Source organism: Polyodon spathula, chromosome 1 (genome assembly GCF_017654505.1).
Source record: "Polyodon spathula isolate WHYD16114869_AA chromosome 1, ASM1765450v1, whole genome shotgun sequence".
Taxonomy (NCBI): Eukaryota; Metazoa; Chordata; class Actinopteri; order Acipenseriformes; family Polyodontidae; genus Polyodon; species Polyodon spathula.
The window spans coordinates 16103153-16121029 of NC_054534.1; the positions used below are offsets into that span (position 1 = coordinate 16103153).

Genomic DNA, 17877 nt, shown 5'->3' on the forward strand with positions numbered 1-17877 from the left:
TGTATTTAATCTAGAGGGTTTGCCTAATATTGCAAATCACGTCAATATGTAAGCACACACAGATATGCTTATAGATCGATATTAAACATTTGGTGGGGTTTTGGGGGAAAGCATTATGACAGTGTATACACAATTTCATAAAAACAAACACACATCCAAAGCAGAAAACAGTTAAAACAGTGTGTAGCTTGTGCACATAATAAATAGTAAAATCAGAATTTTATGTATTAAATGTAGATTTGATAGCCCAAGTAATACACTCACATTTTTCGACTGTCATGTACAATGTCCAAAAAAGTATTTTCTCAACGCATTACTACAAAAACAATGCAGCACAAGACAATTTGACATCACTACTATGATAGCTTTGAACTTTAACTTCTAGCTTTTGCAATTTGTATGATCTACCAAAAAAAAAAAAAACTCAAAATCAGATTTTTTTTCCTCCAGTTATCCTAATGGAAATCATTCATTTCAATGATCCATTTGGCCCTGACTTACATAGAAAGTGTGGGGGATTAAGTCTACTTCTGAAAGGGATTTGTTTTGCCCTTGCATGGTAGTATTTATTTTTTTATTTAACCAAGGTTTAATTTAGAATATTGCTACTATCACAGTACAAAATGTATGCATACAGTACCTTTTTTAAAATTCATAATAAAAGTCTGTTTACATCTTAGCATACTGATTTAAATATTGGTTGCTTTTCAAACTGGAATGCACAACAGCGATATGAGTCACATATAACATTGGGGTCTTTGCACTTATCAGTTATTGGAAATTGGGATGGCAAGCTGAAAACAAATTCACTCATATCAGACCAGTGCCAAAAAAATAATCCTTTAAAAAGCAATCCAATTATACTTTGGAAATTCCAAACCCTGGTATTCGAATCATCCAAAAATCTAGTGAACACAGCTGTGGAATTTGAATTTCTGCACAGGTACATTTAGATATTATAAGCAGTGACCTGCACATGTATACAGAACATCCACAGATCTACAGTCCCTGTAAGGTACTATACAAAGGTACGAAACTAATGTACAACTTTCTCTAATTGTAGGAGACCAGGCATTTTGAGATTAGATTTAATACTCTGAACAAATCATTAATCTGAACAGGGGCAGGTCCACAGAGTCCATTCTTTCATTTGAACTGTAGTTCTTTGATAACCAAGAAGTATGAGGAAAAAATGGGTTGGCCTAATTGACTATCCTCAATACCTTTATCTGAAGAGCAAGGATTCAATCCCAGCTCAGAAGAAATGCACTTTGGTGTCTGCACCCATTAATATAGAAAGCTCAATTTTCCATTATGTACAGTTGATGACAGCATCAAAAGTAACAGAGAATAATAGTAATTATTGCCTGTTGTCTCTTGGGATACTAAAAATAAGTTTCTTAAAAATTCCCTCTGGTGTGTACAAATCAATAGCATACCAGTAATCACATTCATAATTATTGCATTGTTAGCATCTTTAACTGTGATCTAAGGTTTGGGTTCCACTCATTTCTGTAGGTAAAATACCAAATAACAAAGCTATAAACAATTTTTAACTGCAATTCAATAAAGTAGTAATATTGGCAACTGATATTTTGCAGCCCTGCAGCAAAGTTAATGAAGCCTCAGTAAACATGTATTTTGACAAGACATTAAAAAAAAAAAAACACAAAAAAAAAAAAAAACATTTTGTTTTTTTCAATTTAAAGAAAAGACGGTTTTTTAGTCCAACTATACATAAACTTTCCATATGATATTCGTTTGCTAAAACTAAGCTTTTGCTCCAAAATATATATATATATATATATATATATATATATATATATATATATATATATATATATATATAGACAGACAGACAGACAGACAGACACACTATACAAACGGTGCTACCATATCCAGAATTCCAGTTGATGACTAACCAAACTGGTTCTTGCTGGTGACCAATAGATAACTTAATTTTAATTCCAAATTAATTTTGATTTCCAAATTAACTATGGGGCTCAACAAACAACAGTTTACAATGGCAGCCTCTAGTAGTCAGTGTGTGTGTTACTGTTTTATCAGCAGCCTGAGCAATGGTACAGGAGAAGCCATTTTGTGTGGAGTTTTGTCTGGGCATATTTGTGTATTGCTGTGTTCACGTCAGCAGCAGGAAGCGCGTCTTTGTGCCAATGAGAGTATAGCGAGGGTGTGTGTGTGTGTTTGAGAGCTGACCGCTGTACTGTGAAACACCACCACCCTAATCCATGTTCTCATCTTACTGAACCAGTAGTTCAGCTTCATTCCAGACACTGTTCTCTCTTTCTGTGCAATGGATGGGTAAGTGCAATCTCATTTCCACTCTCTGACAACCTAAACTACGAAAGACATTTGATTTACAAAATAAATAATTATGCATAAGTATAATATCAATCAAGATAAACTATACAGCACCATCGTCCCTTCAACTGCACTTTTTGTTGTAATCGGTTCCCGCATTGCTTTTTTTTTCGCGTTTGGCCCCTTTTGAGTCTTGAGTGCTGAGCGTATGTTTATAATTGAAAGACTGTAACCGAGAAGCGAAGGGAAGAAAAGAAGAGAGGAGGGAGCTAGCATTAAGTGTTTCTGATAGTGCGTGTTTTGTTTTTGATTTATTCATAAATACCTATAAATGTTTGGTTAAGAAAAGGGAGGTTACAAACAAAGTAAAGAAAGTAGTGAAGTATTGCACCATATGGCAGTTTTCATTGTTTTAGCTGAGTTAGAATTATGAAGGAATTTCTTGAAATCTTCGGAAACTTTGGAGAAGTGCAGGTCTTTTGTCATTGTTCGCAAGACGTGTTTATGTGAATGCAAAGCGATTCGAATATTTAGCCACATACTTCTTTACAAATCTGCTAAATTAACTTTCCTTTCGTTTTGGGGGATTCGTTTTGTTGTAGTGGATATATTATTGGTTTTATGTTTTGCTGCCATTTTGATTTTGTGTCTTGGTAGGGGCGTTACTGTGTACTGTTCCACACCAAAAGTATCAACACTGATACATAATTTCATTTTAATTACTAGGGTATATATATATATATATATATATATATATATATATATATATATATATATATATATATATATATATGATATATATGTTATAGGTACAGTTTAATGATAATTAGCTTAAGTAATCGAATTCATTACAAACATCTTTTAACAAAAGAGAAAACGACACATCTTGTCTTCCAGAACCACCTTCCCCCATAGAAGTGTATTCTATAAGGTTGTGATATTCCAACACAGATGTACCTGTTACTTTTCTTAAACTGCCCATTTACAAGATAAAAATGCAGCATATATATATATATATATATATATATATATATATATATATATATATATATATATATATATTTTATGACAGCGGCAACAGTCGCTGTGTATAATAAAAACATTCCGTATGTTGCTAAAATGTATGTTGTGCATTAATAGGTTTGAAAAGCCCTTTCCATTCTTCGGGATCAGGGAAGTACATTGTTTCAACTTCAGAATACTAGTCGATTTAGCTAATAGCTCGAAAATAGTGTTGCAAGGATGAGTGTTCCATTTGACTCATTTGTAAAACATGCATCAATATTTTAGTACCTTCTGATTATATAGCCTGGCTCAGTATGTGATAATGACCTTTACCACGCATCTGAAGATTCCAACTTATCTGTAATGTTTTGATTCATTAAGTACCATTACAATTCCATCCTCTTGAATTATGTTTGTGGGCGACAAACAGTTTATTGTATTTGTATTGACTTGTTTTGGCTCACCAGTTCCAATAAATCGTATCAATCACAGGGTTTCCATGCGGGTCAATTTACAGTGAAATGGCTATGCATACACGTTTGGGAAAATTACTCGGGTAAATCAGGTTTGTGGCCGAAAAAAACGGCCAAAGAGAGCGATAGGGCGTGGAAACCCACATTTCACGTGTAAATGTGAGTGAGCGTGTTTATTTAAATATTTCAAGGGCGCAGGTCTGTTGTTACTGTGGATTCCAAGACAGCAGAAAGTAGTGGCTGATGGGCGATTTTTATGGTTAGCAGTGGTGTAGTTCACCTTAATGATAACGAGGGAGGCTTTTTTATTATTGTGTTTTGCTGTGTCTGGTTTGTCATGTTGTATCTCTTTTGTGGGTTTACAGTTCTGTATAAAACAACTTACCATGAACTGTGTTATGCCAGTGTTGTAGTGTTAATGCAGCTGTTTGAGAATACCCTTGCTGCTTAAATGTCTAACTGAATTCATTCCTGCCCTTTTTTGATCCCAGCTATCTCCTAAGACAACTCGTGTCTGCCCTCCACATTAGTAAATATAGTTGGTGAACTGGATGTCATGAGCCAGCTCGATCGCCCAAAACAGCACAACAACATCCAACAAGTTGTCGATGTTCCCACAGAACTGATCAAATAAAATTCAAGTGAACATGTTGACTGTGTTTTATTGGTTTGCATCATTAATATTTGACACAACAGTAAATCCAACACAACTTAAAAGAAAGGAGAGAATCTCTGACAGCATGAGACTCCTCAGATCGCTCCTGTCTAATTGAAACTGGCGGCTGAGGTAACCTTCACAGTTGCCGTATCTGCTTATAACAAGCATAATTGGGCTTGTTTTGAGAGTTGCTGGTTGGAACATGCATAAACACCTATACTGTAACATGGGTTTACATGTTTTGAAAGGCAGTGTCGCTTTTTTTTTTCTCGTGAGACTTGGCAACACTGGTAACCTTCCCCTGTCTGTCTCACAGCAGGCAGTGCCAATTTTGCGAACACACTAATGCTGCACTTCAGTCCATTTCACCAGTATCTACCACCTCCCATTCAAGTGCCCACTACCAGTATTTGCCCAAGCGTGGTGTTGAATGCTTCCTCAGCAGCTATCAGCCGACTGGTAGGGCTTCTAAGCCAGGGTAGTGTACGTAGCATCAGATCCCCTATGTGCTGTATTGCCTGAATGAAATATATATATATATATATATATATATATATATATATATATATATATATATATATATATATATATATGTGTGTATATATATAATATATTCACACACACACACACACAGTGCCTATAGAAAGTCTACACCCCCTTTCAAAATGTTCACCTTTTGTTGCCTTATAGTCTGGAATTAAAATAGTTTTTTTTTTCATTTGTTTACACATCCTACCCCACAACTTCCAAGTGAAAAAAAATATTCTAGAAATTAATTAAAAATAAAAGCTTAAATGTCCTTGAGTGGCCCAGTCAGAGCCCCGAACTTAATCCAATTTCAGATTTGTGGCATGACTTGACGATTGCTGTCCATCAGTACTCCCCAAGGAACTTGACAGAGTTTGAACAGTTCTAGATGTGCAAAGTTGGTAGAGACCTATCCCAGCAGACTCATAGCTGTAATTGCTGCCTTAGGTGCTTCCACCAAGTATTAACTCAGGGGGTGGAGACTTATCCAATTATGATCTTTCAGTTTTGTATATATTTTATATATATATATATATATATATATAATATATTTTTTTCTCAATAAAAACTTTTTTCCCCTTAACAGTGTGGAGTATGGTGTGTAGATAAGTGGAAAAAAAAATCCTAATTTAAATGCATGAAACTCTGAGGCACTGACACAACAAAATGTGAAAAAAGTTCAAGGTTTTCTAGACTTTCTGAGTGTGTGTGTGTGTGTGTGTGTGTGTGTGTGTGTGTGTATATATATATATATATATATATATATATATATATATATATATATATATATATATATATATATATATATAACACACAGTGTAGCGTGCATGGGGGAAAGCAGCAGCAGGGCTTTTGTACAGCGCTATCGGTGTCATGCTTTAGTTCGAGTTCGCGTCTGCCCTCTGCCTGTGTGTGGATTGCCTCCCCCTGTGTGATGCGCCTGCTTGCGGGAACTGAGATCGCTACTATATGCAATACCTGTTGGTCAGTTTCATTTTATACCTCCTGACTTAATTTTTAATTAATGAGTCGTAAGATACATCAGTATTCACTACTAATGTCAGTTGAAAAACAATTTGTGCAAGACTGGTAAAACACATTGTTAACCAGCCAGGCATGAGGTATTTTGCTTTATTACAGCAGCTTAGATTCACTCGTGTACCAGTTTTCTGCGCATGGTAACCACATATTCACAAAATTTCACTAGTAATCTTCAAAAACTGCACAATTACTTTACACATAGCTAATTTACATATAAACCCCCACCTTTCCCATTCATTTGCATGATGTCGGGTGAAAAGCCTGGTTTACTCGAGTAAAATAAACTGAGCGAGTTGAAACCCAAAAAAGCATTTTACACAAGACATTTTTTGCGTGTAAATATCTTGAGTTAAAAAAACTAAATTGCATGGAAACCCCATGATTGTGGCACCAGAGCCATCCACCCAGGGTCCATTATACATGTATCCAAATTTGAGGTTGTGTGTCTACTCTCCACTTTGGAATTTGTTTACTCAATACGTTTCCCAGTCCTGCTACAGTAGCTATAACTACATGTAAACACATGCATGTACACATGTGGTCTCACACACAATGATGTATAATAAAGCAACAGCAACGGAGGGCTTGTCATGATGGCTTTTCCCAATATGGTAAAGTTTAAACTTTTAAGAAAGAAAACGGATTCTAATATGCCTAATATTAAATATTATTACTTAATGCATAACTAAAAAACAACCTTCAGTATCCTACCTGGGCAGTCAAAACAAACATCACATTATTCCAGTTGACATTTCCCATAGCTCCCAAATATTAAACGAAAATAAATACTTTAAACAGACTCCTGTTTTATGATGTGGGATAATAAATGGAGTGTTTGATCCTGCTGTTTGGGTGGTCTGCTCTGGTTGCTGAAAACTGATTTATTATTGGTTAATTACAAGTAGTGTGGGGGCTTCACAGAAGGAGTTGTGAGATCAGATTCAGTGGGGGAGGCAAACAGTACTTGTAACTAATGAGACTCCCTTAAAAATCCCTGTACAGAATGGCATTACTTTACTTTAAATTCAACATTTAGTTGTAGGAGTAAGATTAAACGAAGCTTTTTGGGCAACCAACATTTTTAAAACATCTGCTTATACATTAATCCAGCAATGAATCAAGTGCGCCAGACGTTTAATAAGAATGTGCTTGGGTCTTAGAGTTGATTATATGGGGAAAGTTTATTTTAAGTTTTTGTTTTAAAGAATACTAATGTTTCTCTTTCAGTATGTCAGCAGTTTGGGTGACGTGTGAAATGTTTCTGTTTTGGATTTGCAAAAAGGGGATGAATGAAGAGCAAAATACCCTTAGACTTTCATATAACCAAATGTCAGAAACAACCATGTAAATCGTATACTTATCCATCTAATGCAGGTCTGAAGGTGCGAAGCAAAACGTAACGGTTCTATATTTGCAGCCTGTAAGGAATGACTGTGGTGTAATGTTAGAGTAGATACGTAAATGGTATTATCCATCATATGAACGAGTGCTTAATTATTTATGTGTTTGAAATGACTGTTTGCTGTTGCTTTGATGCACGGTGCAGATGAGCATGACTGTCTGTCCACAGAGTGATTTCCTGCTGAGTGGAATAACATGACATTTCCTTAGCCTTTAACTCCCTGTCATCTTAATGTTGCTTATGTGCAGGGATCCGAGGAATCCATTTGCTGAGGAATAACGTGGAAAACTCGATTTTCTATGCAGGTGGAGAATTTTTTGTTTTAGACGAGGTGGGGCAAAAACCATGCAAGGCTTTTTGTTTGTTTGTTTGGTATTCAGTACACTTATCAAATATAATCATCAACACAGGTAATTGTGTTTAAAATTTGCGTAAAACTGCTTCTGGTGTACAGAGGTCAAGGTTGAATGAGGTACAGTGTCACATTCACGTTGAAACATAGCTACAGCTTACTTATTGACTCTTATAAAATTCACAAAATCTTTTTTTATTTTTACAGTAGCATCTTAGAAATACTGTCCTTTTTTTCAGAACACTCTGGGGAACATTATAAAATACTTATGTTTGAGTAAATTACAAGACATTGTTTCACCAGGGTGATTGCAATGACATAATATACGCTTATTCTCAGGGTCTTTGTAAGACATAGTGGACACTACTCTTGCTTTATTTTCTAACAATAAATATTCATAAATAAAATGTTATTCCTTCCATTATTGTCAGTAATAAGGAAAACAAAAATGTACCTGATAACTTCAGTTCTGCTTATATCCACTTGTTTCTTGATATTTATGAATGTTGTATATTAAAACACATGACAGAATAAATGTTCTAATATAACTGTCAAATACATCAGATTTACAGCATTTTTCAGTGTCGTTCTTACCTTACAAGTTTTTCAGAGGCAAGCTCTGGTGTATTTTCTGACTGCGTTGCCAAAACTTTCTCTGCCCTTTAGACACTAAATACCCCTCTGTGATGGCACATGAAAAAAAAAACCTAGCGGGAAAGTACAGTGGCCCTGTAGTCATCAAAACAAAGTGTGTGTTTTTTTTTTTTTTTTTAATGTTTTATCATGTTTACACCATTACGGTCTAGAAGCCCACTTCAGTATGATCGTGTTAACACGATCCCGGTCTTTAAAGGGTTAAACATGCCGAAAACAATCAAAATCACTCCTCAAGATCGGGTCAGTGAGTTCGGCAATAGCCATCCAGATGACCAAGCCTAACTCGGAGATAAACTAATACAGAGGGCTGTGTTCGAAGGTTCGTTCGCTAGCCAGGGATTCGAAGATTGTTTTAAACCTTTGACGGTTCGTCAGATGTGTTCACACGCTGTTTTTCTTTTTTTTTTCTTCCTATTAACAGAAACTGTTTGACTGTGTGAATACTATAAATCACACATTAAATGCCACTCGCATGCAAAATTTGATTTTTGGATTTGTATATTGCATATTGCGTAAACAAAAATAGTTAATAAAATCCTCTACCACATCGTTATACGTTACATACAACTGGCGCAGGGTATAGTATCCAAAGCAGTGGGCTCGTACCTCTAGTAGCTACATTGCTTCAGTAAAATATGTACTGTATACCTAGTGTACAAGACAGTGTAAGAGAAGTGCTGTGGTAGAATATGTTTGAAACATACAAAATATACGCTAACACTAATAATTTATATTTTGAAAACTGAGCACCATCCGTCCCTCCCCGCTTCAGCTTGTGTTATCCAAAAAGTAACAATCTCAAAAAGTTGAATGCAGACTGCAAGTGACTCATATCATGGAGGAATAACCAATCTCTGGGGTCACTCGACAAGCGTAAATTCATATTAGTAGTAGTATTATTAATATTTTTAGTAGTAGTAAAATGTGACTTGCAACAGTGACTGTTAAATAAAGCTTTGTCCACTGCAGTTGGTGCTGCTGCAATGCAAGCTTACAGTTTAGATCTCAAGCAGCTTCAATTACGTGTAAATAAACGTGTATTTTTATTTAAATTATAAAAACATGATTACTGTTCTACACAACGTATTTTTAAACTACATGTGAATGCTTTATTCCATTTGAATGGATTGCCTGTAAAATAGGATTTTTTCAATCAAATATAAACAAGTAGCTATGCTGATGTCACCAATACATTATGCAAATGAGAGCCATTGAATGTTTGAACCTTCCTTCGTTAATATGTTCCAAACCTTCGAAGGTAAAATGTACCCTTCGTTGCAGCCCTGCTAATATGAATACATTTTTTTGATCTGTATTAGGCCGTACTACACAGAAGCATTTGTAATGTTTAAAGTAAAATGGTAAGTTTGTTTATGTTTTTGATTTGATGGCATTGGTGACCTTGTAACTTCCTTAGAATTTAAGTGTACCAATAAATACTTTGTGTGTTGACTGTTATTCATTGGTACTGTTTGTCTGTTTTATAGTGGGGTAATTTTAGCCTTTATTTTAATTGCAGAATAACAGAGATTTGTGTTTACTATCAGAGTTGTGTTTTGTTTTTGTTTTTTATTGCGGAAAACTAGGATGCCTACTTATGTGTAATATTTCTGGACCTTGTATTTTTCTTGTTTTTTCCTTGTAATATTTCTGCTTTGTTGTGTGATTGAAATTTAAGATGCATTTCAATCCAGATCATTAATCAAGGGGTGGTTGGGGGGGGGTGGTAGCCTTCACGGTCGGATGTTAAAAAGGATCCTCGCTTCCAGTAAAACAAAGGGGTCTTGCTTTGATCTTTTAGCAGGGCCCACATTTCTAATTGATGAGAAACACCCGTTTTGCCATTAAAGTAAGTTGAGTTGTTTTTGGTTGTGCGTTTCCTTTTCATAGTAAGTGTCACATCGTGAGATGGGAATCTAGGAATATCATGCAAATAGGCTGTGTAAAACAGATGCACTTTTAAATATAGATCACAAACACTACCTTTTTAACAATGTTTTTTTTGTTTGTTTTTTTTGCTGCTTTAGCCCTATAGCTCCTTTTTTAGAAGGGTTTTGCAGCATTCTGTCATTTAAAAAGGTTCTTGTAAAACAGAAGCTCTTGTGGCCGGAATTTTGCTAAAGACTCCAAGGTCACTATTCCAGTTTGACAATAATAAATGCACCTGTGTTTGTTATTTACTCTTAGGTTGCAATTGATTACTCACAAAAAAACAGGATTCAGAGTGGCCATTTGTGATCGGTTGCAATTGATTACTCACAAAAAAACAGGATTCAGAGTGGCCATTTGTGATCTGTTAAATTTCTAGGTTTGTTATGGAAGAGTAGTTTTCTTCTTGCAAATCCTATTTTAACGTTATGTATTATCTGTGTGATTTGTTTATGTTTCATTTCTTTCAGAATGTTCAATGTAGTGAAGTCAGCCATAATGACCCCTCCATTTTGTGACTAGTTCAGAATTCATACAGGTGTAAATGTATGAGCCCAGCTACAGTAGTCATGCCTACTACAAAGCATTTGATTTCACTTATTTAACCACTGAACATTGGTACTGTTACAGATTGTGTGTCCGCCTAACCTCAAGCAGGATGCAGACCTTTCATCTTCTGGTTCAGAGGCCAATGTGCTACTACCTGCTGAGAGCAGAATGTGCAGTGCTCCCTAGTATAATAAGCAACCAAATTCAGCTTTTTAACAAGGTAGCACAAAAAGCTTCTTGGTGCTGACTTTCAGTGAAGGGTGGTTACTGCTTACTTTTCATAAGCATTATTTCTGCTTGAGAAATGTAATACACTTTATAGTTATTGCACACCAATTTGGTAGGCTGAAATATACATTTCTAAAGAAACTGTTGGCAGGTATATTTATATACTAGACTAATTTACCTGATTTTACATTGCAGTAGGGTTCGAGTATTAATCAGCGTCTGTAAAACCAAAGTAGACTAAAATACAGTAAAATGCACCTTTTAAACATATTGATGCTGCAGATTGACAAAGGAATAAACCGAGAGGCAAAATAAACCCACACAATAAAAAAAAGCTAAACTAACATTTAGAAATTGTGTAAGTGCATTGCTAGAAGCAGGGATTCACATTCGGTAGCTAATATACGGAATGTTCAAAATTTGAGCCATTCGTTGAAAAGCAAGTAAATAACACCCTGATTGAATCAACAAAAAAAACTAGTTTAGTTTTAGTTAAGTGGGTGTATGCTAAAATTTGACATCCCCGGTGTTCTCCCAAGGCCTTTTCAGCCGGGCGGGCCATCCGGCTGGAAAAACCCGATCTGCCTGTCTTGCAGTTGCTACTGTGCCTTTAACAATAAGAATTGAATGTGCTCAGGGTTGCCAGATTTCTGACAGAAAAATAGCAACGTCGTTCTTCAAAACAAGCCCAAACAAGTGCAACCCATGTTAGATTATTAAAAATAGTGACAATGAATGTAGTGATTTCAAAATAAGCCAACAATTGACCCAATCCCACCGCTTAATACTATATTTGCGCCGGCTACTTTATTAAAAAAAATATTAAGATTATTTTTGGATGTTAGCATTCAGTCCATTATTTGTCATGTTATTGTGTTGTAAGGTGATATATAGTACATAACAGCTATGCACCAAAAACAAAAAGCGTATTGCTTTTGTTGTGATATCGTAAAAATATGTACACAGGTGCTTGTGAGAGATATTGGGGGTCCATATATAGAAGCTTTATGCCTTTAAGAAGAAAAGGTGACCAAATGTGTGTGAGTACTGTTGTGTAAAAAAAAAAATGGTTAAAATGAACAGTGAAAAACAAAAATAGACATGCATTAACAAAATGCCCTGAAAAATGAACATAAAGAGAACAATTTAAATGAAGGAATAAGCTCAATAATTAAGATAAAAAGGTTACGGTTTTCGTTTGTTTTGTGAACTCCAGTAAACTTGCATTATCTTCCCCAGTCAAATCATAGAGTGCCTAAATAAGCAGGGTAATTTATCATAAAATAAAAACAGGAATGAAAAAGTAGAACATAAAAAGCGCAACCAGATACAGTCAATGAAAGACAACACATTATTCAAATTCTGTGTTGTATTATTTAAGGTAAGGCAAGTTTATTTTTCTGTTAAAAGTGCTCCTGGCTATAATGGTCTGCCACCCGGCTGTACAGATTTCTTGGGGAAAACCCTGCTCCTGACCCCCATGATATCGTTAGACTAGACTTTGTTTTTTAATTTGAATTCAGGAAAGGTGCTGTATCTGTGAAGCATGACAATTTGCAGCTGAGTGATTAGATTTAAAAAAAGCTATGTGATTGCTATAGTGTGCAAGTAGCTTGTAAACTCATGTATTAAGACTTCCAAAGTGATTGTACTTTTTGCATATTTTGTAAATTGCACTTTTTTAAACTCATGGATCATGTCAAATGTAATGGATAGTGAAACTGCTTTGAAGATCTGAAAGGGTGGGGTTTTTATTTATTATTATTATTATTATTATTATTATTATTATTATTATTATTATTATTAATAATAATAATAATAATAATAATAAATTATTATTATTATTATTATTATTATTAATAATAATATGATTATTTTTATATAGTGCCTTTCATAGTGGACTACCATCACAAAGCTCTTTACAGAGATAGGCTGTGAACTGTGCATTATATGCAGAGTCACTTACAATAGGACATTGATTTGCCATTAGTCCCTTTAGTCTGGTGAGGTTAAGAACTATGGAACACACTATACTAGTGTTTTTTACAGGTGTTGATACAGTATCAGCAGTACTATTAGTTGCTGTGTTAGGGCTTTAGAAGATGCAGCATGATTGTTATTTGTTCTCTTTCTCGTCTGCAATACCTGCAACCCATTCTCATTTTCCTTAACCTGCGTTATAAAATGGACAAAATAGATGGGGGGGAAATTCCTGGGTAAAATCATACTATAGTACATTAAAATTCTGATCAGAAAACTGAAATGACTGGAAAGCCAATACTGTGGTGCCCTCCAGATACAGTAAAAGCTTTTTTTTATGTTGTATAGTCTATGGTAGACAGAAGTTCAGTTCATTTGCACGCAGCTGTAAATAACCAGGGATTCAGTTGTTTAGATCTCCTGGCTACTGCAGGTTTTTAGTAGAACTGATGAAGACTTCCTTGAAATTGCAGTTAGCTGCACCAGTGTAGTGTTGGCTGTCCATGGGAATATTCCAGTGCCTTACTTTTTTTAAATTCTTAACATGTTTGTGTTTCAACAAAATATGTGATAGTTTTATCAACTAAATATGGTTGCCCCAGCAGAAAGATGGTGCTGCTTTTATTTAGGAGTTTACATTGAGTCCAAGCACATGTCATATGATGCCTACATGTCATGTGAGGCCTACATGTCATGAGGACCCTCTGAAGTAGTTGGTGGCTTATTTAAAACCACTGTTTTGCTCATTAAATAAAAGTATATTTGGGACCATTTATGTAGTTTTGAATAATATGGCAAATGCTTTTATGACATAAATTATTATTATTTACTTATAGGTTATTTCTTACAATTTATTTTTATTCAATACATACACTTTTATTTTGATTACATGGAAGGGGATGCAAGGTACTTGGTTGTTTACAGTGTCCATGCTACAGCAAGTTGTCAGGAGTCTGAATTTTGTAATTTAGGTGATGATATAAAAAGTGGAAACAAGTGATGAGGACTGGATGATTTTGTGTTTATTTACCAAACCAAATCCACACCAGCTGTAGGAATATGTCAGAACTCAGCAGAGTTGTTGTACCCTGTTTAAGTTTGAAGAATTAAGGGCATGTTAAATGATGTACTGACTTTGTGTAAACCCAGCGGGCTAAAAATAGCCTATGCAAGCTTGTGTTGTCAATGGTTTTGAGAAATAATGAATTGCATAGCAGTGATAGTGTGCCTGTGCACAATAACTGAGGCTAAGTCTTTGTATAATTATTTATGAAGAGCTCTTGTTACTTTTGATCAGTTAAACTCAACACTGTGACATTCACTTTACAAACAGCCTTCTCTCTTTCTCTCTCCGAAAAAGATCTTCAGATGCGACTTGAGCTAAAACGTTTTCAACTTCAGCTGGTAAGTTTAAACAGGGTATCGGCTCTCATCTTGCTACTGCAGCTTGAAATTTGCAGTCTAACCACTTTCCATGTAACTCTTACTACAGGAAACATTTCACATCTCATAGCATTCTCTCTTTATTAACCTTTATTTTTTTCCACTGAACTTTTATTTTACTGCTGGCTGTGAAATAACCTGCTTTCTAACTTCTGGTTTCCCATTGTCTCTCTTCCTTTATTCCACACAGTGTCGTTACAGATCTTTTAACAGTCGGTTTAAAGGTAGGAATCTGATTTCTTTTTTCAGTTTCTGTTTCTTTCTTTGGGAAGTTTTACCCTGTCATCTCTAATGCAACTAATTGTATTTTCTTGAAACATCCATACAGTGTTTGTGCATTTCTCTTGTTTTTGTACACCCTGAGATAACCAGCTGTATAGTGTTAGAGCCAGGCCCAGCGCCAGGAACTGCACCATGGGGTGGGGGGTGGGGCACATGGCTCGTTTATGATGTCACAGAACCCCTTGATGAAATACAGCCCTTACATTACTCTTTATCTATCTATCTATCTATCTATCTATCTATCTATCTATCTATCTATCTATCTATATATCTATCTATCTATCTATCTATCTATCTATCTTGCTATCTGTCTATCTAGGGAAGAACTATAGTTACCAACAGGGGATTATAATGCCTGAATCTAAATCTTTTCCCGTTGAAAAACTAGGTAGGAACCTCGCAACATATCAATAAATCGTGGGGTTTTTTGTTGTTGTTTTTTTTAATCTGATAAAATAGCTCCAGTCAATGATAATCTCTAAAACCATTAAAGACGTGTGAGACGTGCAGTGTTTCACATTCCTGAATTCCTGACGAGAATCTAAATCGTTCCTAAAAGGCAGTCTACATTTGCAGTGTCTAGTTATATTGATTTGTAGGTTATGTGAAAACTGTCAGATAAGCGAAGATCAATTTCTAGATGGATATTTGGAAAAGCAGCCTAATTAATGATTTCCATATTTTGTTTGCTGCTGTTTATCTAAAAAGGGATGAAATGGGGACACTGTACAATAGAAGTGCTTTGTTGGCAGTGAAATTAATTGGTATTAAATGATAGTCCACTGTAGAAAACTGTGCTGTGAACAGTGATGTTTCTTATGGCCTATTACTTAAACCACCATTTACAGTACAGTGCATCATATGAGTGAAATAAGTGGAAGTCACAAGAGTACTTTGAAGAACACCAAATAATGTATATTTAAAAAAAAAAAAAAAAAGTTGTTTGAGAGAACCTCACAGTTAACGAAAAAACAAAACATTGGGCTACTCAATTGAATTGCTAAATAATGCCGCTCTTTGTTCTTAAATTAGGATGCTTTGTGTGCCAAGATTTTAAAAACCAGCATTTCTAACTTTATTCACTTTTAGCCTGTAACCTGCAAGAGAGAGCCCTGTTTTCATGAATCAAACAGCAGTAGTATTTGATTCCTCTGTGGTTTTGGATTAGTTTAGTAGACTCAGAGAGAGTGTCCTTTTTGTATCTGTGTTTTATTTATTTTATGTTGTATATGGTGTTGCACTGTATCTGACTTAGTGAACAGTCATGTCTAAATTGTTCACAAAATCAATTTTTCACAAGATTGAGTATATGGTTGTACATGCAAGTATTCCTTTGATGGACAGCCCAACCGCTATTGATAGTTTCCATTCATTGTAGTTGAGGCAGGACAAGGATATGGAAGGTGTTGTGGTATCTGTCATCCTCCGTTGTGTAATTGAGAAAAGGAAGCCTCCTCTTCAGTAAATAGATTAAGTAGTGGTAGAGCCACATTCAAACTGGAACCATAGTGTGCCCAAGTGTGTTTTTTACTGACAGGCAGTAAATGTGATTGATTATGAAATTAAGTCAGAAGAGAGTTGTTTTATTTTTTAATGTGACCTCATTTAAAATTAAAAAAAAAAAATCCATACGTGGGTAAGCTCAGTATGAAATAAAATCATTGCTAAACTAACTCAGAAAGTGGTTATCTCTGCCATGTTTTGTGTAGTTTGGCCAACAAAACATTTAAAGGAGTGCATACCATTGCCTTACCTCTTCTGTTGAAGATTTTGGGGCTCTTTGAAATATCAGCAAATTTCAAATCAAAGTTTTAAGCAAAGACAGAACTATGGAAGTCAAAGTTAATTTCTGGTGTCTAATTACTTCCACCGCACAGGATATGATTACTGTATATAACAGTAAGAAATGTGATTAGTATCTGCTGTGTTGTACTTGACAAATATGCATATCCTAAATTAAAAAAAAAAAAAAGAAAAGAATAAAAAGGTCAACACACAAAGAGACAGGTGATAAAGCTAGTAAGAGGTTACAAAAAAATGTCAGTGCCATACAGTGGTTAGTGTAGCTCTCTTTTAAAGGATTTATTGGTGAGATCCATCATTTCGTTCGTGCAAGACTTTGGCAATTTGAATAACTCCAAATGCCTGGACTTATGTCTTTTTCTAGTGAGAAATATCCTGTTAAAACTGATTGGATATTAACTAGAAACTGAAGAACACCGTTTATGATTTTGGCATGTAATATTTGACATTTTTCATTGTTCCCATAATGTAATGTGTAATTTAGGACGTGATCTTTCAGTCCTGTGCTTGTGGCAGGCTCCCTTATGCTGTATCTGTATTACATTGTATTACTTATATACTGTATAAGTAATTTGCTTACTGAAAAAAAAAATATCTAAACAACTCTAGTGAAAGTGTATTTATTATTTATGGAACCTGTGTTCCATGAGAACTTTGTTTTTCATTCTCTGCCTCCCCTTGAAATGAATATGTTTAATCCTTGAATGGGCTACTTCTTCTTTTCAGTTGCTAGGAGTTACTGATTGAACCATTTTTGTCTAGATAAAACCTATCGGGAGTTTTTGCTTGTGCTGTACAGAAGATCCTGGTATCCAGGCCTCAAGAAAGCAGACAGGCTTTATTCCAGTTTAGGCCTTTAATAGTCTTTGTTGTAAAGTCTAGCATTGGTGCACCTCTGTGATTTTTTTTTATTTTTATTTTTTTTGCACCTGTTGTAAATATTAATGTCACATCTCCATTGTAAACCTGTGTCCATATGCTGATTATTGAATGACATCTGAAGATATGAACAAGCTAGATGAAATAGGACTCCATGTGACAATGAAATGACAGTGTTGTGTATTGTAACTTATTTTTTGCTATATAAGGATATTTTTTATCCACACTACTTTGCAGACACAAAACAATAACAGGTGTCTACATGGGCACTGACAAGGTTAACACAGTGTGTGTTTTCTCTGGTATGGCAGGTGCAGTATGAGAACAAATTTAACCACTTGAGCTG

The 17877-nt window shown here is 35.1% G+C and overlaps 1 protein-coding gene across 4 annotated transcripts in view; it reads left to right on the forward strand.

Annotated features, from left to right (window-relative positions):
- Positions 1-2200: 2200 nt before the first annotated feature.
- LOC121314707 (polypyrimidine tract-binding protein 3-like) overlaps positions 2201-17877 on the forward strand; it is a 77255-nt gene continuing 61578 nt past the window's right edge. For 2 of the 4 annotated variants that reach the window (XM_041248257.1, XM_041248300.1), the window contains exons 1-2: positions 2233-2322; positions 14485-14528. In XM_041248257.1, the coding sequence (XP_041104191.1) occupies positions 2319-2322; positions 14485-14528 (48 nt within the window). In that variant the 5' untranslated portion in view covers positions 2233-2318. Of the gene's footprint in view, positions 2323-14484; positions 14529-14757; positions 14792-17877 lie in introns of all 4 variants that reach the window. The other 2 variants (XM_041248285.1, XM_041248311.1) reach the window with 2 other exon arrangements.